The sequence below is a fragment of the Corvus kubaryi genome, unplaced genomic scaffold (assembly GCF_017639235.1).
Source record: "Corvus kubaryi isolate FWS band 111438036 unplaced genomic scaffold, C.kubaryi_AGA036_p1.0 37260, whole genome shotgun sequence".
Lineage (NCBI taxonomy): Eukaryota > Metazoa > Chordata > Aves > Passeriformes > Corvidae > Corvus > Corvus kubaryi.
This window is the reverse complement of record NW_024581077.1, coordinates 1,609,410-1,635,249: the sequence shown is the minus strand read 5'-3', so window position 1 is coordinate 1,635,249 and position 25,840 is coordinate 1,609,410. Positions and strand designations below refer to the sequence as shown.

The following is a 25,840-nucleotide window of genomic DNA, read 5'->3' as shown; positions in this document are numbered from 1 at the left end:
TTTAAAATTAATTTTAATTCTATAGTCTGTGGTCTCAATTATTTCATCCAGGGGGCTGACTTTCAAAGCATCAACCTCCTACTAATATTCAGGGAGAATCAGGCTCTTAATGACTCTCATTTGAGAGAAGAAATGAAAACCAGGCTTTTCTGTCTTCCTCACAGTTCAGAAAATCAACTCACATCTAGTCAGAAAGACTTTTCCCTTTTAGTGAAACAAATATGCTTAAGTCCAAAAGTCTAGACACCAGGTCTTAAAAACAGTGGCCTTTTGTCTCATCCTAGGAGCCATGGCACTCTAGAGCACCAAACAGGGATGTCTGCAGGGAGGCTGTCACTTCACAAATTGTGTTTAGCAGTCTGGGCACAGACGACAGATTGGGAAATCTCTGCAGTCATCCTAATTAAGGTGACATTCTCCTACAAGAAGACATACTACTGCAAAAAGTTACAGGAAGGCTCGTTTGCAAAATTAATCGGTACAGAGATCAAAAACTTTGGCCTAACAAAATTAATTTTCATGAAAACCAGAAGAACAGTTTTGGAGAGGAAGACAAGCTGCTGGTTACTCAGATGACCAGTCATCAATCCAGAGTTCACAATTTCAGATTAAAAAGCACACTGTTACTAAGCTCAGTCTAATGCTTATGCATATCCTAACAAGAAACCAGAAAGAGAAATGATAAATCATGGAGCCATTCATAGGAATTAAATTTGGGAGGAGTTGGAAAACAGATGAGAAATGCAGATTATTTGAAGTCATCTTGCTTACAAAAAATGATGGATGATGGGTTTTCAGGAGAAACAATCCAAGTTGCTGCATTGATTACAAATTATTCCCGTGTACTACTCTTCAGCCCTCCTGTAACATCCACATGCTTGTAATGTGCTGTGGGGAGAAGGAAGCAGCTTTTCTCTTCCATCAGGAAAACAGCAGACTGCAATACTATGTTGCTCACTGTAAGGAGAGTTTATTATTTGCATCAGCATTTTCAGCCAGGTTTTGTAAAAAAAAAAATTCTTCTGTTCCCCTTTCCATAATCTTCTTGCATGAGCAATGAGATTTCTCTCTTGATCAAGTGCATTTGTGAAATATATAGTTTCCCATAAAAACTCTCCAAATATCAGACAGAAAATCAAAGCTCAAGAGCCAAAACACATTTTGCCAAACCTCATTACTTGGCCAGGGGAAGGTGAGTGGGAAAGGACATTCCTCTTAATTGAAAACACCATCATAATTTTTGAAAATATAAATTTTTTCCTCTGATAACTCTGCCCTGCCTGCCACTGACCCTGCATTTAGTATAAATAAACACCTTTTGCAGTTACACAGATCAGGAACTTCTCTAAAATGGAGCTGTTAGCCCTCCCTATTAGTTTTTAATTTAACAACTAAAAATAAATGAGAAGAAATATACAGGGTTTTGTTGGCTTTTTTTTATCTCGCTGCAGTTAAACTCCTCATTCTGGAGGGATGGTACCTTTTGCCACCACTGTATCAACACCACTCTGGAATGAGAAAATAAAAAATACAACCCTGGGATCAATATATGCAGTTTAACTAAGTACCCTCACTTCTCAAAACTAAATTACCTAGAACTTTTAACAATTCTGAAAAACCTCAGAGAAGTCTGCATACTTGTATTAATCCATGCTTGATGTGTAGTTTTGCTACAAAAACCCACAACCCTGCCAAATGCAGAAATGATTAGGTGGACAGCTACCAGAACATTCAGCATGGAAATGGGTGCTTTAGTCTGCAGGGCACCCAAAACACCCCTAAACACATTATTGGGAAGTCAATTATGAATTTTAAACCAGTTGCTGCAGATTTACTGTAGAATCAGCAGTGTCTTGAAGATCATAATAAAATAGCAGCTCTCAGAGTAATAGCTATCAAAAGCAGCATGGTCTGAGCACCCTGTGAAATGCTTCACCAGAGCAAGCAGACTAAAGCAAATTCCCAGAGCACATTTCAATGTCAGGCACCCAAATACTTGTCACAGGTGGGAAGGATTTCTACACGCTTCTGATATGAGAAGGAACTTTGCTCATCACTGATTTTGATGGGTTAGGGTAAGGCAGATGCTGCTTTCTCCTTCCACTGTGCTCTAAACAAAGACAGTGTAGAGGAGTGATGTTCTTCTAAATTCCAGCGTGTGAGATGATGAGGATGAGGTAATATATTCTGCTTCTGAGATGGTCTCACAGCCACAGATACATACAGAGTAAGCACGTCTCTCATGTTCTAAGGCAGAAAATGACTCTGGGTGGCTAAACAAGGGTGCCTAGTACAGTTATGGTACTTTGGGTATCCTACCCAACCTCCTGCTGTCGTGCCAGAGGAGTCTGGCTCTCCTGCAGCATATCTGTGAACCCTGTGTAGATGTTTCAGCAAGTTTAGGGCATCACAAAGAGTCCATTCTGCTAAGCAGTGAAATCCCAGCCTCCCCTACCAGCAGTAATACACATGCACACATGCACACACACAATGCTTCCACGATTAAGCCAGTACATCATTAATTGAAATCAGGTCACAAACAGCAACTCAACCATGTTTTGCTCAGTCTTGGAATGGTTGTTTATTCCAAAGTCATGAAGCTTCCTGTAAAGTAAATACCTTTAGAGTATAGTGCCATAATTACATGATGTATTAACATATGGTGCTTTGTCAAATACAATAAGAGACATAAAATCACATTAAGATGATCTGCTAATATAACAGAATGTAAAAGTAACATCTGAACAGCAAAAGAACTCAGCAGCCAAATACTTTAGTTGTCAGGACTGCCATTAAGATAAAATGGCTAATTCAGACGAGTATTCTGGGAAAGAAGGCTCCTTTCCATACTGCAATCAGGATTTTGTATTTTAACTAAACAAATTTGAAATGAAGGACTATTTTCCAGGCAAATCTAAACTCTTTTCTGGTGTGACTGTTCCCATTTTACTGGTAGTCAAAAAGAAGATGGGATTTTAGAAAAAAACTTAATGCAGTTTGGTATAAAAAATGACAGTGAACTTGAATTCTTCATGTTACACTGAAAATCCTACACAGAGTGACCAGTTTGTAGGGGAGCTCCATAAGAACATGGGATAAAACTCAAGAGTTCTTCCCTGTCTGAGCCCTTTTTTAGCCAATGGATTTCATCTACCCTCACAACACTCTGTAACTAAGAAAGGGACACTATGGGAAAAGAGTTCTGCACATGACTCATGAAAAAGAGAAGAATAAATAAACCCCAAATAAAACAGAAAATAAAAATCCAGGACTTTTTTTAATTATCCGTTTTCTAGCTCTGCCTTATTATAGAGATAATTGGTAAAAATTTTCCTTCATTTTAGTGGAACTAAGAGTCAGAACGCTTATTGCTTACTCTTTGAAGGTTTATCAGGCATGCAGGTACAAAAGCGACCTATTTAAGTCCTTCCAGTCCGTGAAACACAATTCCTCTGTTGTGCCGGGGGCCAGCAAGCTGAGGCTACAAAATGGGCTGTTTCATATGACAAGACTTGTCATAGACACAAACCCACTAAGTACTATTCTTAAAGTCAAGCTTGGGTGAAAAACTTACAAATGAAAGTTTGGGACCAAATTTTGCTTTCTGTTCCACTTGGAAACTAAGCAGATATTTCTCTTCAAAGAATTGTACCACATCCTGATCTACAAAAACATAAGAACAGAGTGAAATTACATTAATATAAACAGGTGCCTCTGAAAAGAACATTGAGTACTCAAAATTGTGGACATTTATATGAATACTTTCCAAAATGGTTATCTCGTACATTGTACAGAGATATCAGAAGTAAATGTTGCCTTCCTTTTTAATAAATTATTTTTATTTCACCTCTAGTGGAAAAGATATGTAATTACAGAATTGGAAATTCAGAACAAATTTTCTGGTCTCTTTCTTTTGGGACAGGGAAGAGTGAGGGAAGAATGTGGTCACAAGTGAAAAAGTCAAGACCCACAGCTACAGAAAAGACATTAATTTTTCTATCACATTATACATGTTAACTGTTAATAATTACTTCTAAGGCTCATTTAAAAAAAAAAAAATTGGAAAGCTGACATTAGTTTACTCCTTTTTCCAAATCTTATGTATGGCAAGAATTTTCTTTGTGGCCCACATCTTCCTTCCTGAGACTGGATTTTAATTAACTTGTCTAGTGGGATAACAGTCTTTTCAGTATACTCACATTTGCACCAGTGGCTCCAGTTCCTGTTTGTTTACCACACCAAACTCTCACATGGCTTTTGAGTCCCAAATAACTACCCAAAGTAAGACAAAAATGGATCATGTCTTCTTCCTCAAAGCAACCCAAGTCTAGACCTGCTACAGACATTGTCTTGAAGGTTCAGATGACAGTGTAGACATGATCCTGGAGAGAGGTCTTGCTTTAAAAGGAAGATACCGAATTGCTGAAGCTCAGACTGTGGTACTACTGTTTAGTTTGAACTGTACTGTTTCATTAATGAAGGTTGGAAAGAAAAAAAAAACAAAACCAAAGAATGCTTTGGTATTTGAAAACAAGAGTTTTTTCAAGCTAGTTTCCACTCTTCTTCTAAGAATCTTGGAAGAATTCTTTCAAAACAGACGTGTTTTTGACATACGAGCATTTTCGATGTAAAAAAGATATTTGGGATTTTTTTGCTTGGTTGTTTCTGAAAATGAAATTAGATTTATATAAAACAATGTGAAATCATAGATCTTGAAAGAAATTCCCATATAAACATTATGGAACTAATATAGCTGGGCCATTCAAAATACTTTTTTGGACATCAGTTTGAGGGCCAATACCCCAATTATGACTTTTCTTCTCAACTACCACAGACCAAGAGAACCATTTCTTACCCAAATGTGTTTCATCAAATTTGCTCCTGCAAATGATCAGAATGAACACAGGGAGAGAAAAACTCAGTGGAAGTAGGGGTTTCACAACCTGGCACATTTGGACTAAGGGTACCTGTTTCAGAAAAATCTAATTAATAAGCCCAGAGCTTCATCAATGTATGAAGCCTGGAAAAGGGTCCTTGTCACATCTGAATCTAAGTGAAAGCTCTGCCCTTCTGCACTCACAGCAGCACCAGGGCCTCCCTCTCAAAGAGGCAGAGCTGAACATATGTGTTGGGAGTTGTCTGCTTAACAGCACAATACTTATTCTTTCCCTGTTATAAACAATGAGCTCTCAAGCTCCCAGAAGCAAAGAAACCAGGCGAGGAAATGTTTAATCAGTGAAAGAAGGAAATCATATGCAATTAATAAAGCCGGAGCTGTATGGAAATAGCAAATGTAATTGAAAAAAAGAAACCCTTTCCATCACTGCCCAGCATCCTGAAATGCCTACATGTGAAAGCAGAAGCATGACTTAATTTCAGTGGTAGCCACAAGTGATCTGACTTTCACAAAACCAAATCCCCAATTCTCATACAGAAGATGACATAATCTTTGCTACTATGAGTTTTCCCCTTTTCTACATAGCTGCCCTTGTAGCACTGCCCCTCCTGTCATTGCCAAAAGCATCTCCAGCATTGGGATGCTGCACCCCTCATTTCCCTGATGCTAATCAAAGTGACTACAAGAACCCCATTGGATTGTGTACACCAGGAACATTATAAAGGTTGGTGTATACCATGATTAAAATTGAGGCCCTCTGCATTTCCCAAAGTGGCATTTTCCTGAGTTATGGGAAACACAGGGTGGAAGAAGCCTCTTGTGCTATGGAGGGAAGAAGAGCCCAAAAGAAGGACTATGGGACACACGGGTGATGATGTATCCAATGATCCAAAGATTCAAACACACCTCTAGATGAAGGCTGAGGTCATACACAGAGGGAAGAGATGGATCTGAAAGCTCAGCTCCCTCTAATCGTCCATGGTGGTGGAGCAGACCAAGATGACTGAAGCACAAATGCACCCAGCTCCAACAGACAATATTTCACTATCAGGAGGAGATCCCTTGCCAAGTTCCATCTCAGCCACGTTTTTAAGCTTTGGGGCATTATGTTTTTGTCAAAAAGTGTGTATCAGACAGTTACTAGAGCTTAAGTAGCCAAAAAGAATAATGTCATAGGTGAATCTTCACATTCACAGCAAGTATCTATTAACAGCTAATTATGTTGCTCTGATCGAGTAAAAGCAAAATATAGCACTTGTGCCTTCTCTGATGACATTTTGCCATTTATTCTTGATGAACACTGCTGCAAACATGGGCAGGGTATATTCAGTTGTGGGTGGAAGCTGGCATTCACCATCCTCATCTGTTCTAGCCAGTACATGCTTTCAAGCATCTAACACCTAATGAGGTACAATAACATAACCTGCTTCCCTGTCCCTAGCAATATGCTTCTACAAAGCTAGAGAAATACACAGGGTATGTCCATACCTTCAGCTAACCATACAACTGTGACTGTACTCAAAGGTCAGACCAGCTCATTGCCTACACAATTCACCCTCAAGTATGACAGCTCCAAGCTTGAAAGTGCACACTGGAAGCTTGTCCAGCTCTGTCTAAACCACCTTTTGTCTAATCCTGCAGGCTCAGTCCAAGAGCCCCTGAGTCTCCCTTTGCCAAAGCATACGTAGGACTTGCTCTGACTCATCATGGCTCAGAGATGGGACAGCCAGTGTGGTGACCTGGCCAGCTTCTGACTGCAGATCATCTATCACTGATGTGTTCTCCCTAAAACAATTACCCAGAATCACAGAATAGTCTGAGCTGGAAGGGACCCACAAGGATCATCATTTAAGTGAATGGCCCATCCGGAGATCAAACCCACAACCTTGGCCTTGCCTCTTCCCAGCAGCTTGCAGACCTGCTGTGCAGCATTCCTAACCAGACTGTGCCGAGTTCAGCTTGGGACACAGTCCACTCTATATGCTCTCTGGTATTTTGCATTTCTCTCAGACTATTAAAGGGAGAAGCAAAAGCTCAGAGGCGTTATTTATTCAATTCGGAAGCCACCCGTTATCCCTGTGTTACACTTCTAACATGCAAACACCATGACACAGCACCAGGAGGGAATCCGTTATCCCTGAAAAAGAAATGGCATGCTCTTTTGAAATCAAAATAAGTGCCCTGCTGTCAATGAATACATTCTTGGTTACTGTACAAGGAGGAAGTTTTTGCTTTTCCTCCCCCACCTCTCATCCAAATTTCTTCCCCAGGGTTGCAGAATATGAGATGAGCAATGTGACCTTGCAATGACAGAATTTTAATGAGTGACTGGTGCACCAAAAGCGATGCAGCAGCGTCTCCCTGCTCAGCGATGCTATGTGCACTAGACATTTATGTAACACTGCTTCTCATCCTCAAGGCTGTCCTTTCCTAGGGTCAGCAGCAACAAACATGAAATTTATTTATCAAACTGTCAAAGCTACTTACAGCTGACACAGAGAACTCTACACTCCAGTATTTTGGTGAAAAGGAGTTACCAGGTAAAGCTATTTCCCAATTCCACAGCTGCAGAATAGAGGTAGATGTTTTTTAGAAATAGGTTAACTTGAAAGAGTAAAGGGCTTGCTTCAAAGAAATTGCTTATTTCCAGGGTGTTTGCTAAAATATACTAGTTTTCTTCTGGGCTTTAGCATTGAGTTCTGCACAGAAATGCAATGTCTTTGCATACTTTAGCTCTCAACCCCCAGGGAGACTCTGTATCTGCATCTAGAAAATGGGGTTTGCTTTAATTTCTAAAATTGAGAAACTAAGAAGAATGTCTCCTCCCTCCCCTTGGCTCCAAGGTAGAAAATATTTTACCCTGTTTATTGTTGGCATTCATCATCCTCTCCTGCCCTCCTTGGGTTGCTCCTTGGTTGACAGCAGTTTACCTGGAGCTTCAGGACCAGCCTATTCCCTCATCCAAGGGCTCTGTTAAGAAGCAATCAATGATCGGGACAAGTGGCCTTTTCCAGCTTTCTTTCTGCGCCCATGTAATAATGGGACAGATCCACTGCTCTTAGTACAGATCCAGCACCTGTGTCTTACAAATAGGATCCCTCTAGAGAATATAACACTTCAGGTATGGCAAACCTTGAGGATCCACTGCAAGTTTAGAGATATTCATAACATCAGAGGCGGTACTAGAACGGATCCCATCCCCCTTACAACACGGGTGATACAATTAGCAGGATACTAAACCTTCACACATCCTTATCCAGCCCTTTAAGGAGAAGCATTTGTTGCTCAAAACCTTTGTGTCAGAGCATTCATTATACATGCCAGTCCACCAGAGGACTCAGGGTTTTTAACCTTAAAATATGCTAATTAATCTACTGTGCCTACAAAGGAAATTTCAGTGTTTCTAGGATTTACTGTGGTTAGTACAGGCACTAAAATACCAGGCTCTATATGGGAATGAAGAGTCTCATTTCAGCTCCATACATTTTGCCAGTGCATCACTGTAGTGGCCTTAATGAAATACACCAGCAGCAGAAACAATGCAAATCCCAAATCACTGTTCACAGTTGAGTCATCAGCTATATAATATATATATATATCTGAAAAATGTACATTCATAGCAGAAAACCTCAGCTCAGCACAGGCACCAATGGCATTTTGATTAAACCTTGTTGTTAAATCCTCTTTGCTAAAACAATAAAAACTGGTTTAAATTGTGAGGGGTGGCAAATCAGCAGAAAAATTGGATGCATAATCCAGAGAAGAACAGACCCACCTTATCTTATATCAAACTGGTGAGTTTATGAAATTATTTCCAGGCTGAAGTGAAAATTAATCTCCCTAGAAGGTCTGTTATTTTTCAAAAAAGTAAACACTGCATTTTAATAACTATTAAAATATTAATTTTAATAACTATCTTCTCTGACTTATAGTCCTTGAACTGCTAAGGCAATGACTCTTTAGCCTCATGTCTGCTTCCCCTAAGCCACATCTTGTGGTTTGAAACTATAACCTGGTGCATTAAATGTGGAGTAGAGGTTTTCCTCTTAGGCTGCCATTCTCCAAGTCCTACCAAACCATGCTGTTAGGCTGTTACAGCTGAATTACTGTTCCCAACATGGCTGCTCTGCTCCTTGCATTATCTGCCCCCTCTCAGCCAGCTCCAAATCTCTTTGCCACCTATGCACCAGAGGCATTAGCAGCAAATAGGCAGATCCTGCACTTGCACTGGCTGTGAAGAATGCTCACAGGTTGCTCCATGCTTAGATCAGGCAGTGCATGGGTGCCAATATATGCAGTACTTCTCTCACCTGCAAGACACATCTGCAAACAAGGTAGATGAAGATCTGCAATCAAAGAAAACCACAGGGATTCAGAGTTGAGCGAGCAAGCCAGAGATCAGGATGCAGTGGAAACTGAAGTAATAGGAACCATGGAATCACGGAGTCAGAGAACAGTTTGGGTTGGAAGGGAACTTCAAGATTGTCTAGTTCCAACCCACAAGCCATGGGCAGGGATATCTTCCAGATCTAAAAGCCCCATCCTGCCTGGTCTTGAACACTTTTAAGGATGCCACAACTTCTTTGGACAACCCGTTCCAGGGCCTCACCACTCTCACAATAGAGAACTCCTTCCTAATATCAGAACTAAATCTGCCCTCTTCCAGTTCAAATACATTACCCTTCTTCTATCATTGCATACCCTAATAGTAAGGAGGTGTGCAGTGCTTTCACACACATCTTCACAACAGGCCTGTGTAGGCAGAAGTCTCCAGAGGGAAGGTTTATCTATTCTTCCTTTACAGCAACTGTTGTTGTGGCAAAACAATCAGCATTTTGCAGAAAAATAGATTTGGTTTAAACTTTCTATCCTAAGCGTGCAGTCATCAGCTAGGTGTCTTCTCCCAGACCAGGTTGTTTGTTTGTTGTGACCTCACACTGCTTTCAGTTCTGCCTTCTAGAAGAGCAGAAAAAAGTCCAAGGAAGAACTACTACACACTAGTAGTAGTACCACATACTGGAACAGGGAAGTGTTGCTTCAAACTCAGGGCTGGAATAATCATTGTGGAGGGACAGGCTGTTCTGCAGACTTCAGTGGTGAAGGTCATTCCCCACCAGGCCTTCCCACACAACATCAGGGCTCATCTCTGCTGTTCTTTGTTGTGGCAGTGGGAATTTACTCACACAAGTAATCCCAGTGATGTGGGAATAGGTCTTGGATATATCTGATTAATCCTGCTGTTAGCTGAGTAAAGCCTCGAGTCCCACACTGCTGCACAAGGGCTGGATTCTTGTTGCAGGGAAAGGGTTTGGTTTCCCATCACAGTATGGAAACATTCCTGGTCTAAAAAAAAGAGTCCTGAAACAAATCTGATGAATAAAACACAAAGATCCTGCTGAGCAAACACTGAGAGGTCTGCAGCTTTGTGAAAGACTGAGTGAAAACTGGAAGAATACCGGGCAGGATCCTTCCCCTGCCAGCAGGACACTTATGACAGACTCACAGGACACAGTTTAAAGTGCAAAGTGATGCTCAATTATGTAAATCCAGTTGATCTGCAAATGTGGAATTGGGTGCTGTCAGCTTTCACTTACTTGTCTGGCACTGAGTTATATTTTTACACACACTTGGCTTACAGAGAAAAAAGTAATGGAGTTTAAAAGAGGGCTTGACTCTGTTTTGCAAGCTGGAGAGACACTCAGAAAGAGCAATGACAACACAGCCTGTAGAAATATTGTGTTTATCATAATATCTGCCACTCCTGTAGCCAAGTCACAGTCACTCAACAACGCTTAAAACTTTTGCCTCTCTTAAAGAAGCATAGCTCAAGGCAAAGAAAAAAGCAACTGAAGCTTTTAGACTTTCCTCAAACTCTTCCTCACCTGGTCTAGCGATTAGTCAAATCAATAACAGAAAGGTTTACCCAAAACAAAACACAAGTATATTTGCATAGCAGTTAGATCTTTTCACTGCTTGTGCATTAAAGTGATCCCAAAACATTAGTTAAGCCTCAAAACACTCCAGAAAGGCAGATAGTCCCGAGCTTGTTTTACAGGTGGGTCAGCTGAGTCAGATACAGCACAGAGAGAGAGAGGACAGCCTGGATCTACTTAGATCTTGCTGTGACAGCACTGCTTAATGTAACAGCATGTGTTTAACATGCCTACAAGGAGCATCAACTCCTGCTACAATGCAGAACAAGAGCACAGTACTAGCATTACTATTTTAATTATAAAGTGTTACCTATACAGAAGCTGAGCCAGAAAATATACTCTGCTTTAGCACAGAGCTAACTGCAAAACTAGCTGCTCATTATATGGTAATGGAGCCGATATCTGTCAGAGGAGATGGGAAACCACAAACAACATAGTGATTAGATGACTCTAAACTGTATTTAAAAAGCATGAGATACTAGATCCCAAAACTAGAGGAAAAGATCACTTTCTGGTTGTGGATAACAGATGCAGGCATGATTTCAATCATGCTTTAAACTAACAGCCAGGAAACAAAGTATGCGCAACCTACAATATCCAGTATCTGTGCATTTTGCCAACATTTTTATGTTTATTATAACATCTATGCAGGGAGTATTAGATAAATAATAAATCTTACTGATTAAAGAAACCCTAATCCTTTGCTGCACACCTCCAGTTACAGTGATGGATGAAGGAGATCCAGTAGGAAAATAATGGTCCTTCCAGCCTCAAAGAGAAAAAATCTAAAATCAGTAGCTGTAATGTAGGCTCCCATCTCACACTGCATTTCTATTTTAGCTTCTCTCATCTGGGCTACTTCTAGAATTCTCATCAGTAGGAATTCGTCTGTCTCTGGTTCTTTCTTTCCTCCTTGAATTTCAAATTGGGCAGAGCCAGAGGCAAAGACTTCAGTGCCAAGTCTGGACACTGAGGAACACATTCCCATGTGGCTTCACTGATGCACCTCCACCCTGTTGCCCACTGAGTGCAACTCCTGAGCAGAAGCTGCCAAGGCAAAGACCAAACTCATTCTCACTAGTTACACGTACACCGTGCCTATATACCACCTACCAGAAAAATGCTTCCCTCTGAACACTCACACTGATACTTGCAGACTTCTGTACAGAGTTTGTGTCCTGAGCGGAAATTTAGTGCCTTTCCAACTAAAATAAAAAAGGTCTTCATTGGACAGATGTAAATGAAATCAAATGCACTGCCCTAGATACAGGTGAATCACAGGCACGAGAGTTCTCAGGCCAGCCTCTGCCTGTGTATGCTGCAAACACTACTCTGTACTGCTCCCAAGCTCCTGCTGGAGATCAAGGGGAAGGTTTTCAGCATGTTGAAGTGATGCTGCTCTATTAAGAGGCACTAGAGTGGTGCATATTTATGCCAGCTGTCTGATTCCTGTTTAAATGCCCTCATCTCAACAAAGTAAGGAAAAGGGAGAAAAGAAGAAATAAAGGAAGTTGGATTGGCTATCTGGACAGGGAAAAAAAGGTGCTCCTCAGAACCAAAAAGTTATGAAGTGCCAGTTTCAACCTTTAGCTCTCCCATGGCAATTACGGGCAGAAAACAGCTGTGGGGAGGAGAAGAGGAAGAGAGATTAAATTTGGATGTTTCAGATCTTCCTCTCTGGAACATACTGGAAGCATACTGCAGCTCCTGTAAGGTTTCTATCTGCACACGTCATCCAAGGAGCCACAGAGCTGAGGGGTTTATTCTCACCCTGCTGTAGATCTGGTCTCATCCTGCTTTCAGTGGCACCAGGGCGAACAAGGGTGGCTCCAGGGAAGATACCCAAAGGATCACAGTCAACCAAACATGCGCTGGGAACTCTAAAACTGGATTTCAACCTGCTGTGTTGTAAAATAATCAGTCAGAGCATGTGAAAGCTGGAAGTATTTGACATTCAGGGCATGAGTGCGGAGTGAGTGCAACTTCCACATTGAGTGTGTGGTGTAATAAAACTTCAGGTCCTGTCTGCTCCTGTTCATCACATTTCTTGCTCCATCTTTATGGCTGCATAAATCATACTTATTTTGCAAACTCATTGAATGCTGAACTGATGCGAGATACAGAGTTCTCCACGTACAGATGCGTGCTTGCCAAGAGGCTGTGACTAGCATCACAGCAGAGGCTGCCCACTGGTGCTACGAAATTGTGCTCACTTTTCCTTAGGTTAACTTCATTACTGAAGTAAACTAGCAAGAGTAACACTCTATATTTTAAATACAGAATCCCAGTTCTGCAATGTATAATAAAATCTTTAATATGGAGTATTTTCACCCCAAAGCCATAACATTTGTATACCAACAAAAGCAAGAGTCTTTGTAATACACTATGTTTTGCCATTTGGATTAACCTGGGGTTTCATTTACTGATCCAGCCTCAGAGGACTGAAGTGGAAGAAGTTCAAATGTTCCACAGATTCTTCTTCCATCAGTTTTTAAAGCAATTGCGTCTCTCCCCAGCTTCTGCACTTTTTAATTAACAGAAACAAATCCGAAGAATCACTCCCACCACAAATATTGTGTGAGTGCATTTGAGTAAAAGCACTGATTATTTGTTGGTATACTGCTGCATCCATCAGTCTTAAATAATCATAAATAAAAACATTTGTGCTATTCTTTGGTACATTTCTGTCTGTTTAAACCACAGCTGAACTTTTATATTGTACAAACAAAAAATTGCACTTTTATCTTCTAGAGAGTCTTGCTAGTCCAAAAGACTTTCAGCTGAAGGATTCTTTATTGTACTCAAACCTCGTCCCATAAGAGTTGCTGCTGTTGCTCAGTTTATGAAGTATCTTAGAGATTTTGTTTGGTCCACAACAGAAAACTCCAATGGTCTTCCTGTAAAAAAAAAAGGGGTGGGAGGGGGAAGTTATGACATTGTGAATAAACAGTACCTTCCAATAATAGACAAAATTGTATTCCGGCCTCATGGTATTATACATAACCTGATTACATATGGATTTTAAAGTGAAAACAGTTCACTAGGTGATGTAGTTAGTATTACTGAAGCCACCATATCTCTCCCAGGTATCCCTACAACAAACCCTATTATTTATCTGACTAAGACAACTCTAAGGAAGAAGCGCTTATTCTTAATCTCAAGATACTAAATGATGAAATAGTACTATTTTCCACTCTATTTTTTTTTCCATGATTAATTGCTTTTTTGTTTAAAATGTGTCTTACTGTCAAGACTTTCTTAGTTTAACTCACAAATTACACAAGCAGATCTGGTCACTAACAGTGATTCACTACACTAATGAAAACAGAGCACTACTAACAATGATTATTTCTGGCAGCAACAGAGTAATTTTACTGCTTTACTTTCATATTAGCATGCAGTTTTTTTCTTAAACATCTATATTGGGAAATCTTATGAAAAGTCAAACACAGAGTACGATCCTTGTTCATTACCCATAGCTCTTGGCCTGCCTTCATTAGTTAACCTGACTTTTTCACATCCCTCTACTGACAACAGTTCTGCTCTCTGGTCGCCTTAAAAATAGGCTGTAAATCACACTCACAGTCATACAACATCTGAGGGCTCAGAACTGTAGCCAACATCAGAACAAAACACATCCACCACAGCAGGACTGAGCAATTCACAATAGTCACCATTTCCCTTTTTTGAAAGATGAGGAGAGGGAAAGGAAGGAGCAGGGAAAGACAATGCAGTGCTGCCTTTTCTGTACCATGAAAAAAAATCATCCTCTTCCTGTTAAAATTGTGCCACTACTACTAGAAAAAGATCTTAAAGATTTACTAGGATGAAGAAAAAGCATATGAGAGGCAACATGGCTCTAACTATTGTGATCTACAGCACTCACCAAGAGGCTGGAGATTTGGGTTCTGGACCCTTCTTCCTGGACTATTTCAGTATTTTATCCAGTAACTATTTAATATACAATATTTTAGCACATGCAGGATAATCAAACTCAGTTTAAAGCTCCCTGTGCATGTGTTTGATGAGAGGAGGGAACTAATACAAGGAGAAATCTTCGACGCATACTGCCAAGTGTACATGTCTGGTGTCAGGCAGCTGCTGGAATAGCACGGCAGTGCACGCTGCACCAGTGCACAGCAACACTGGCATGGTACAACTGAGCACTCAAACATTGAAAAGCATCACAAAGTTATGCAGGTAACTGCAGTGGTGTCCTTGTGCAGGCACCTTACAACACTGATTTTAACTGCCTTCAATGACAGCATCTCTCATATCAATCTATGGTAAAGTCATAAATCATACTTTTCTCACCCTTATGTTTATCTATTAAGCTTTCCTGTCCTGGCAGTACTCCTTTTAATGGCAAGGGGTGTTGTGCTGGTGGCTGAATTTGCAGCAATAATGAGAGCGCTGTTGCTTGTTGCTCTCAAACAAGATTCCTCAGCACTTTCAGACTCTGAACTCCCTCTAATCTGTGCACACTGGAGAAAAAGGATTCATGAGCTGCCAGCAAGACTCTGTCTTCTACTGTGTATTTAATTGAAAGAATTAATGTTGTTGTTGGGGTTCTTTTGTTTTTCTTTTTCTTTAGTCTAATTACTACAGTGAACTGATAAAACAAACCCCAAAGAGTTCAGCTGCCCCTCTCTCTTTCACTACATATAAATAGCCAACAAAGTAAATACATGTCTAAGCAGCACATACTGCCAGTGTATTCCCACCCCAACAACATCCTTCCAAGACATACAGAATTTTTGGCTAGTAATCAGAATCACAGGAAGGTTAAATGATTTGCCTGAAGTCACACAAGAGACCCATGGCTAAGGAGGTCTCCTGAAACCCATCGGAGTCACTGTCCTGTGCAGTGAGCCAGAGGCTCTCAGACTTCCTTCCCAGGATACCCAGCATCAGCATCTAGTCTGGACACCCCTTCACTTACCATCTACCCTCCTCCCCTGTGTCCCTGCCTGCAGATGCCTCCCTCCTTGCCTCAACTGGCTCCTGCCTGGATGCTGGAACACAAGCAGGAAGGTGGCTGAGGGAAGCTGCTACACAGAGCAGCACATTCCTACCCTGAGCTGATGGGCTTTAACTGTTTTATCACTTGTTTGGGACAAAGGCTCACTTTGTGGCTTAGATGAAAACAGGCAGCTGTGTAGTCCTGCATCTGAAAATCTTCATTAATACCATTAACATGTTTACAGTTAAGGAAACGATGCCATAGGCCATTCTTTGTAATAATTACAAACTTCAATACAGGATTTACTCATTCAGAGCACAAAGCACGTAACTCCTCAGTGTTCCTATGGGATGAGCAGGTCAGCACATATTCTTACATCCATTTTATGAACAGCAGGAGTTGAGAGAGGTGAAATACTTTGCTACATTGAGAGGACAGAGACAGGACTTGAAATGTTCCTGTTTTAAATCCCACGTTTGTTCCTAGAGAGAGGTTTCTCCATTACAGCACATGAGAAATGTATCATTGTGTTCCCTGCCTTTTTCTCCTACCGGTATTCATGTCTTTTTCTAGGTCGTTCTCTACATGGAAGAAAGCACATGCCCATTTGACTTAAGCAAACTGAGCATGGTGCAAGCTTTTCATCCAGGACACAACTGAATGGGAACAAGGCTGCTGCTCCATTCCCCCACAAAAAGCATGAAAAAAAGAGACCAGTAATTTATTACGTAACTATTCCAACGCAGATTGCTGGGTCTGCAGGTGTCATGTGAAATAGGAACAGTAGATGGCATACGTCTGCTCCTCTTTTCCAGAAAAAAAAAGGGATCAGGAACCTGATGCTGGGTTGTCCCATGTCACGCTCTGAAGGTCTGGCAAAGCTCAGACACTTACAAATGGACTTTGCTTATTTGGGACCCAAACAGCAACAACAGCAACAATTCACAAAGCACACAGCAATCAGACAGCTACACAGTGAGAGCTTTGCCAGCTGCCTGTTTATTTATGTGCAGCTTTTCCTAAAATCACAAGATAAAAACTAGAAAATATCTTGGCTGCCCATAAACAAGCCCAAGGGGATGATTGCAAATGTGAAAGCCTGAACACTGGCACCAGATGTTGGAAACAACTTGATTGACCTGTTTTGCTTTAGTTTGGTTATTTTGGTCTCCGTATAGCAGCAGGGACACTTAGGCGGAAAGTTACAGAGAAATAAGAACTGAAATAAAGCTAGTAGCAGACCTGGAAATTGGACTGAAGGGAAAAACTGAAGTTCCCATCTCATCCAAGGAAATACAGAGAATAATTACCTACAAAAGGTAAATTTCTGTGGGACTGCTGAGGTTGTTAAAGGCCTCACTACTGTGCATTGTTACAAGTAACTACATCTATAGGTACAGAGCTGTATAAACCTTGATAAAGATATGACAAAGGGTGACAAATTCTAGATCGTAGCAAGGTAATCAAAAGAGTCAGAACATTATTTAGGTATTAAAAGACACCTTGCTTGAAAATGGTGGCCCAATTTAAAGACCTGATGTGAAAAAGCAGAGAAAATGGTACTCGAAGACTAATTAGGAGTAATGCAATGGAAAGCAAAAAAGAAAAAGCAAGGATGACTACTAGTACTACTAACAGCTTCATCTATATTATGTGCTCTTACATCCTTGGAAGAAAGTGGCAGGAACATCATCATTTTCATCTTTTAAAACTGCACTCACATAGTTAAACAAAAAAAGACATTAGAATGGAGCATAAAAGGTCAACAGTCCTCTATGCAGAGATCTTTGAATCCAGAAAGTCAGCTTCGTTCTCTAACTCTCTTTCCTTCTTTTTTTTCTTTCTTTCTTTGAAGCTTTCTTTCCCATGGTTCCTTAATCTAAACCCCTTCTCTAAGTGTGAAAATTCTACTCGAGACCTAGCAGCCTTTGGGGCATCCTGTTCACAACATCTACTATGACCTGAATCCAAGACAAGTATTGTCAGCAGCTCACACTGCCCACAGTGATACATTTGGCACTCAGTATTTCCCAAGAGCCAGGGCCTCAGTGTCCCCTAGTCATATTTAGCCTCAGAAGAGAAGAGTCAACAAGCCATGGGCAGATTTCACTTTGCAAGTGCAAGAGAGGACAAAAAGTTCTTGAGGGAAAGTTCTGCTGAGCACCTCTCAACCTGATGCACACAGATCAACAGCTACTCGGCAGGGTTTGCTCCCACACCACTGACTTTGCCAGAAGTGGACTAGGGAAGATTCACACAGTCTCTTCTTCCAGATCAGCTTTTGAGGCAATAAACTGCCAGTAGGGGGTAAAATACTCAACCAACAAAGTTGGATCTGGACAAAGACATTCCACAGTCTAATTGCATGTCTTTTCTGGTTTATACTTGTCTTGTTTCAGATCATAATATGCTTTCCTAGCACAGTAAAAAGGCATTGCAAGGTCTTAACAGAGAATAAAAAATAGCTAGTAATATCCAAAGACAATACATCTTCTGAATAAAAACAATACAGGTAATTCAAATATTTCCTTGGGAATTCTGTTTGTAAACTAGCATTACAAATCATGAATCAACAATTTTAAGAAATGTAACTTTATATAAAAAACCAGCATATGTTGAAAGTAAGACATTGCCACAGACAAGAACATAGGCAATCTCTGTGCAGTGAGATGGAAATCTGCTCCTTTTATTTTCTGGGCCACTGAACATCTCAGTTTCATGAAAAGCTGAATTGCTTTGAGCGTATAAAAAAAAGTGTTTCCGTTTGTATAGGCTATCTCTCAGCAAGATAAAGCCCAGAAATATTTTCATACAAACACAGCTAGAAGCAGATATCCCCAGCCATCAAACTGTGGCATCCTTCAAGTGGACAAGCACTTACCTCCTATTGCACTTTGCTATGTCATCGAACAGGAGCTTCCACTGGGGTCGTCCAATCAAAAGCCTGGAGTTTAAAGCTTGATATTTTTCCCCAATTATTTTCTGCAAGAAACAAAAAACTCCATTCTGCCTGGTTTGCAAATTGCCTCATATCACCCAGGGCTCCCATTTCTGCTATTGGCTGACTTGCCAGGGTGCTGAGGTGCACAACCTGAGCACAAGTACCACAGCTGTGATGAGAACTGCAGCCATCTTATGCACCAATATCTCTGCTCAGTACCTTTTCGATGGCTCTCCTTGGTGTTTGTTATACATTGTTCCTCATGCAGCTGCTCATTAATTTCCACATTACTTTTAAACCAATTTATTTAAGCCATAAAACAATAACCATGCTCCTATTACTCATTCCCACACTGGTTTTTAATGCTAAGCTGGAAGAAATGCTGCTGATGCAAAAATCATATTTCTGTCTGAAGTTTCTTTTTTTTCAAACTTTGTACAAGTAACTATTGAGATGACTACATCTGAAAAAGTAACAAGGGAAATCTTACTTTTCTCCCTGAGAGTAGTTTGCCAGCTGTTTTGAGCTGCTGTAACAGCAGCTGTAACAGCAGAAAGCAGCCAAAACTGCTCCCCAGATGGAACCCAATCCATTCCAGAGCACTAACTCACCAGCATTTTGATAAGGTGAAATGCCCTCCCATTGCAGGGCACAACCCTGGGTTTGGTGCCCTAATGCAACAGCAAGAGGCAGAGTTACATGTTATCTAGGCTCCCACATTCCTCCCATTGCTGAACAACCTGGAACATTCCTCATACCAATGCAAACACAGTCCTGGCCAACTCATCCTCCTCTGGGCTTTTATAGACAAGAGGCATTTGCTGCAGGCTGGGCTCTTACCACACAGGCACAAGGGCTGCTGCACAAAGGGAGCATGACATGCAACTGCCCTGATTTTGGTAGCAGTCAGCACTTTGGACTAACACCAGTGAACACACCACCTGTATGGCCATGGAGACTTAACTCCTCCTTGAGCAATTACGAGCAGCATTATGCTTCATGGCAGTTTTGTTCAACAGCCACAAAAAAAAAGTGACTTTAAAGAAAGACTTCAACCAAAAAGCTGACTTAAATAAATTCGGCAGCTGCTTGATTAATATCACTATGCAGTAGTAGTACATTATATAGTATCAGAAAACTCCCTTTGAATTGGCTATTACTTCACTTTCACTACCTCATTGCATTGCAGTCCTGCTTCCAGTTTTAATTTTAACCTAACAGTTACACACCAGCTTCATCAATCAGGCATTTTCAAGCAGTCCATTTCAATCAACATATGTTGTCCAGGCATTACATTTGTCATAGTCATAACTACTGTGGCTATCACATCATTTAAACTATGGGATTGTGCTCCTACCAGAGCTGTGAATGTTATGCTATCTCCACCTGATACCAGGCAGATCCAAATCCTTTGGGCATGGTTTCTCACTGCATTTGATGTTTTGCAGTTATTGTCAGGCTTGTCTTTGGGCACCCTGTAGTCAGTGGAAAGCTTCCTGACACGGCACAGTAAAGACTTGTACCTAGGCTTATGGGCTAAATAACATAAAATGAAGATTGCAAGCATAAATAGTTACAGAAGATGCCAAGATTTGGGGAATTAGCCCAGCCTTGTCATTGGCAATACATGACAATTTACAGCTCAGTATCATTTTCAGTCTTACACATCAAGAAATTTCTACCTTTCATCTATTTATGAGGCAATGAAATAAAAAGCTTTTAAAAATAACTAGATTCTTTCAAAATATATATGGGAAAAGAAGATTTGAGCTTGCAAGTTCCTAGAACTATTCTGGTTTGGTTCTTAGCCCAGAAACAATGCATATTTCCCATCGAACACGGCCAACTGTCTGGTCTGTGGCCTGGCCTGGAAGGACCTCGTTCCTAGAAAAGGAAGATATGGATTTCTGCCCACACCTAATCAAGTTAAGGGTACTGCACTAGACTCTCTTAATGCTGTGGGGATGAACTGGCTCTCTTGCTCTATTAATGAATCAGTCACCCGAGTTTATGGCCTCATCTCCTGTTTTTACCATCTGCAGTAATCCCCTTCTGCCTTTGACTGACAGTTTGCATCGCCTATTACTCCAAGGTCTAGTTTAGTTTACAAACAACATTTGGCCACATACCTGTATTCCATCTGTTTGACTGAGGTACAGCTGGATATTTATATAGTCTGGCCGATTCTCCTGCCAAAGCTGGGAGGATGATAAAAACAGCTAGTGAAATAATATTCTTTTTCTTAATCTAAGTGTGAAGTCACTTATGCCTACTATGCTGAGGGACATGGGTTTCAGCATCAGTGAAGTAAGCTTTTTAATGAAGAGGGTGTGCTTCCACAGCACCCCTTTGTGAATATTGCACATCATGCTGTGTAAAAAATATTATTTTAGGAAGCTACATGGCTCTTAAAATACACTTGGAATTGTAAATCCCACTCCCTTCTCAATCTGTCTACTAGCCAAATGACTAAGGGCCACTCAAAACTTCCCAAAATGCACGTGCTGCTCCTTCTGTCTCATAAAGTAGTCTGGACACAGATAAGTGCCCAGGCTACTGGAACATGGCTATGCTGCAATGAAACGTTGGTGATGGATACTCAAACTGGTTTGTGCAGCTCCAAAAACAAATGAAGCCTGGATCAGGCAGCCCAAGCTACTGCTGGAACTCATTTGTTTTGAGCAAGGCTGCCATGTTGTATAGAATGCCAGGTGTGTGGTGTGGGCATACCTTGCATTTAAGTTGTCAGGATCCCTCCAAACAACACCCATTACCTTGTTATGCAACATACAGAGCAGATCTGCAAACCAGCGGAAAGACTCAATGTCCCTGCATACCCAAATGAAGTAGAGTCTTCTGAGCTTGTAGCATTTCCAGCCGTCACTTGAAAATAAAATGTGTGGGTAGTTCAAAATTATAATTTTAAAGGGAAACATTAATTAGGATGCCTTATATTCATTAATGGAAACATGAATTTCCATTAGAAGCTAACTGCTAAGTTGCTCTTCAAGCTATGATACATCAGACACTGAATTGACCAACACAGCCTATTTGGATGATCCTGAGAATATTCAATCTCTAGCACAGAGCTAACAGCCATCACAGATACTAGTGCTTCCACACTAGGAAGTTGTCAGCTACACAGATGATTTGAGGAGCAAAAATGACTTCATGTATCATCATCAAACTTTTATTTCAAAGCAAAGGAGACATTCTAAGTTCAAGTGTATTTATTATGCTTTATTAGGTTTATAAAGCAGCCCGTAAGTGGAAAATATTGACAAATGCAATAATGGCAGGACTTAATTCTGCCTTTATATTTGAAAGGCTCTGGTTGTTTATAATTAATACTGTAGCAAAATCACAAAGACCAAATCAAATCAGAGCTCCATTGTGTTATGGAACTGTGTGATATATTACAGACTTCAGAAAATGCTGGTAGATAAAGTGCAGCCATGGGCAGATTCCGGCATTGCATCTAGAAAAACAGGACTCTCGTGTCAGATTTCTAAATCAATTAAAACACAAATAAGCACAAAGGAAGGAGATTTGAATGAACTGGGAAAGAAAACAGAAATAAAAAATATCCTGATGAGTAATGAGTTGAAATAAAGCACATGTATTCAGGAAGCATTTTCTTAGTTAGCCAACACTGTTTTTTGTTGTTCTGATCACTGGAATGGTCAGTGCACAGTTTCCTCCTTTTCCTCCTAATATAATTTTCAGATAGGGAAGGCCATATCCTGTGCACTTCAAATGCCAATCCTAGGAGCCAAACCTCCGGGAAAAGTTTCATGATACATCTCACCATACCCACTGTGCTTTATTCCAAACTCTAGCTGCTGGCATATCCAGCAAGGGTATAGGGATAATAGATCTATATAAGTGATGGCTCCAACCAGTGTCTTGCCTCCCCACAGCCCTCCCCTGAGAGGCAAGAATGGACACATCAGCAGCACCTCAGCAGCACATAGAAGTGAGCACTCATCTTTCATGTAAACTCCCTAGAGAGAGTAAAGAAAGTGCTTTCAGACTGGGGAATACAGTGGTTTTCAAGTCCTGATTTCAATTTTTTGGTTTGTAAACTGCTGACCTGCCAAACAGGATTTTCTCCATCCCTTTCTGACTGCCTAAACTAAGACAAGCCCTTAGGAAGGGTCACAATCTGGTCAGATGTGACAAGAGAACTGTAAGCAGCAGCAAGGAAAGTTAAGTGCCTTTCACCATAAAAAGGGATAAAAAAAGAGAAAAATGCAAGGCATTTTGCATTGAAATGCCCCAGTTCAGTAACAAAACACCACTCTCAGTGATGAAACACTGCAGCTGGCCAAAGAGGCTGGACTGCAAACTTCATCAGACAAGTCCAGCATAGATTTAAAATAGCACCCCAGACACATATGCCTGCATCTACCTCCAGCAGGATATAATTGCACAGTAGAGGTGCAATCCCCCGTTACAACCACTTATATGTAACATTTCTTGCATATTTCTGTGTTACACTGCCCATAACAGCCATTATTTACAGACCCTTGTGCATAAAAGCCTCTATCTTTCCTTAAAGTACGCTATAATTTCTTAAAATAGGGCATAGGGTTCAACAGCTAAGTGGAGGGAAGGGCGGGGGCATGAATCAAATTATGTACATACAAGGGGAAAACAACAGAGCAGGAAAAAAGATTTCAAGGACAGGCTGTGGACCTCTCCTAGACTTGTGTGTCCTTGACACAGCAGGACTGGCCTGGCTGCTCTGCAGCGCTGGCATCATGAGGCAGTTTGCATGTTCATACCTGCCAATATCTGCTTCCAAGCCAGGGCAAAGACACACGCAGATCATCCACTAAACCAGTGCCTTGTTGATGTTTAAATACTGAGGAGGGAAGCAGACTAAGACTGTTAACTTTTCCCCAGAATGATTCCCCTGTATACTGTACAGTGCACAAGGGGAAGAGTGGCTACAAAGGCAGGTTATGGAATTAGCTCCTTGGAAGTCAATTTATGGCTTTATGTAGATAAAAGGACATTGCAAAATCCTTTGGACACTACCATTTTCTTGCAGTGTCTGTGCAAATTCCTACAGCCTCTGATAACACACTGGTAGAGGAAAATATCTAATTACCTGCTGCTGGCCCATCTTTGTGTTCCGTGACATTTCTGCTAAACACTACCAGGGATAATCCATCACAAGGAAAACAGTCATTTTATCCACCTGAGCCCCAGGCTTTCAGCAAAAATTTACCCTGGTTTTGAGAGGATGATCCATATGCTTTCAAGAAAAGAAAATGAGGGAGCCCAAGATGGTCTTTGGGGGCTGCAGCACTATGAGACACATGAGGCTAATAACTTTCAGTAGCACTTAGCACTGTCAGGCCCAGCCCAGGTTAAGGACAGAAGAACGTGTACGGCATCTAAATTCCACACTTCACTTTGGAGTTAGACCTGACCATTGGCAAGTTCATCTTGGAAGAAATGCTTTAGTTGTGCATTGTAAAGCCCTCCCAAAGCCAGTTAGCCTCTTAGCCTCTCAGGGAAGGTTTGCTGCTTTGGCTGCTGTTTATACTGGGCCTTTGAAACAGGGGTGCTTAACCTGTGACTGGAGCTCTTAACCAATAACTCTAGCAAATAAAAAATCAATAGCAATCATAAAAGCAAGCCTATTTCACCAGCATAAGATTTGGTGGGAACCATGCTGTCAATGTGACAGAAGAACAAGAGGTGAAAAGTTTAATCTGCATAGAATGTGAAAGGCTTTACATTAAAATAAAATTTAAGAAGAGAGAGAGAAAAAGACAAGAAGGGAAAAAATAGAAAAATGCATATCTAAAATTTAAACTTTTCAAATGGAGTTAACATCTGCATGCTACCTGAATTCGGGTTGATTCCTTCCTATTAAAACATCAAGCTTAGACATTTACAAAAGTCAAACCAGGAGAGCTGGCCCTGCATTTCCAGCAGAAAAGATTGTCACAATTGTCTGACTCCCAAAAACTCTCATAGCACACAGCCTCATCTAAGTTGGGACTAGGGGAACAAGCCTTGCTGAAGGGCTGTGACCACATTAATCACAGGTTAGGCTGGTGGCAGGATACAAAGGCTGGTGACACTGTCCCCATCCAGGTGCATCACTGGCACATCTCTGCCACAACTCTTTGGGTTACACAGCTGGTATGAGAGGATTTATGCCCTTCAGGGACATCCCAGTCCTCTACATCTTTTCAAGGAACCATTAGCTTATACCAGTGGAAGTTTTCTAAGACCCTCAAAGCCTTTCTGACATGCACTGTTGCTGTAAATTGGGGCAAAATGCTTTAAAGGCTTAAGCTCACTTACAGCAATGTGTTGAGTATGGATGCAAATGGTGTAACTCCAATACCTCCAGCCACGCAGAGGCTGACCTCGTAGTTCAGGGATTCCTCAAAGGGACTTCCAAAAGGTCCATCCACATACAGTCTGCATAAAGAGCAAAAAGCATGCTTTTAGAGGAAACTGTTAAGATCAGAGAAAGGGAAAGAAAAGCAAACTGGAATTAAAACCCTACAAAGAATTTGTTTCAAATTTTTATTAGTCTTGGCATGCAGAATGTGAAAATCTTTTTCCTGGAAAGCTTTACATGGACAGGAATGAATGTACAGGTTGTGGCAAGAAAAACTGTTATCTAAAATCTCTTGGCACATTCCATGATTAGACAAGCTATTTCTTAATTGAACAAGTGGAGGTGACTAGATTATGGCTTCCTATTTTTTTGGTGTTAGAGGGCAAAGAAAGGGCTGCACTAGATACAATAATGACTTGGTGGGTCATATGTAGGAAAGAAAAATATTACCGCAGGCCTAGGCCCTAGGGTCTATCACTGTATCCTGCAGCCATAGGGAGGAGGAGGAGAGAAGATCCAGCAGGCAGGAATTGTGCAGCAAGATTGATTTATTTAATTATTTTACAAACTCTTGTACAGACTTTTTTCTTCATAGTCTAATTGGAGAAAGGACCAGCCACCCCTTGGGGTGATTGGCTAAAATCCTAAAACATCCATTGTCAAAATATTTTTCTACTATACCATAAACAAGACTTTTCTCTCTCACAGAAGAGGTAGCAGGGAATGTAAACAACCA

General features: G+C 40.9%; 1 protein-coding gene and 1 long non-coding RNA gene across 3 annotated transcripts in view; one reads left to right on the top strand and one right to left on the bottom strand.

Moving 5' to 3' along the window:
- Positions 1–25,840, top strand: part of LOC121662649 — a 787,841-nt gene that overhangs the window by 354,787 nt on the left and 407,214 nt on the right. The window lies entirely within an intron of this gene.
- The window catches only part of NOX4 (NADPH oxidase 4), a 113,761-nt gene continuing 90,477 nt past the window's right edge, over positions 2,557–25,840 (bottom strand). For both annotated transcript variants that reach the window (XM_042024028.1, XM_042024029.1), the window contains 5 exons: positions 25,062–25,181; positions 21,509–21,617; positions 20,864–20,932; positions 18,675–18,775; positions 2,557–13,727 (listed from right to left, as the gene is read on the bottom strand). In XM_042024028.1, the coding sequence (XP_041879962.1) occupies positions 13,607–13,727; positions 18,675–18,775; positions 20,864–20,932; positions 21,509–21,617; positions 25,062–25,181 (520 nt within the window). In that variant the 3' untranslated portion in view covers positions 2,557–13,606. The remainder of the gene's footprint in view (positions 13,728–18,674; positions 18,776–20,863; positions 20,933–21,508; positions 21,618–25,061; positions 25,182–25,840) is intronic.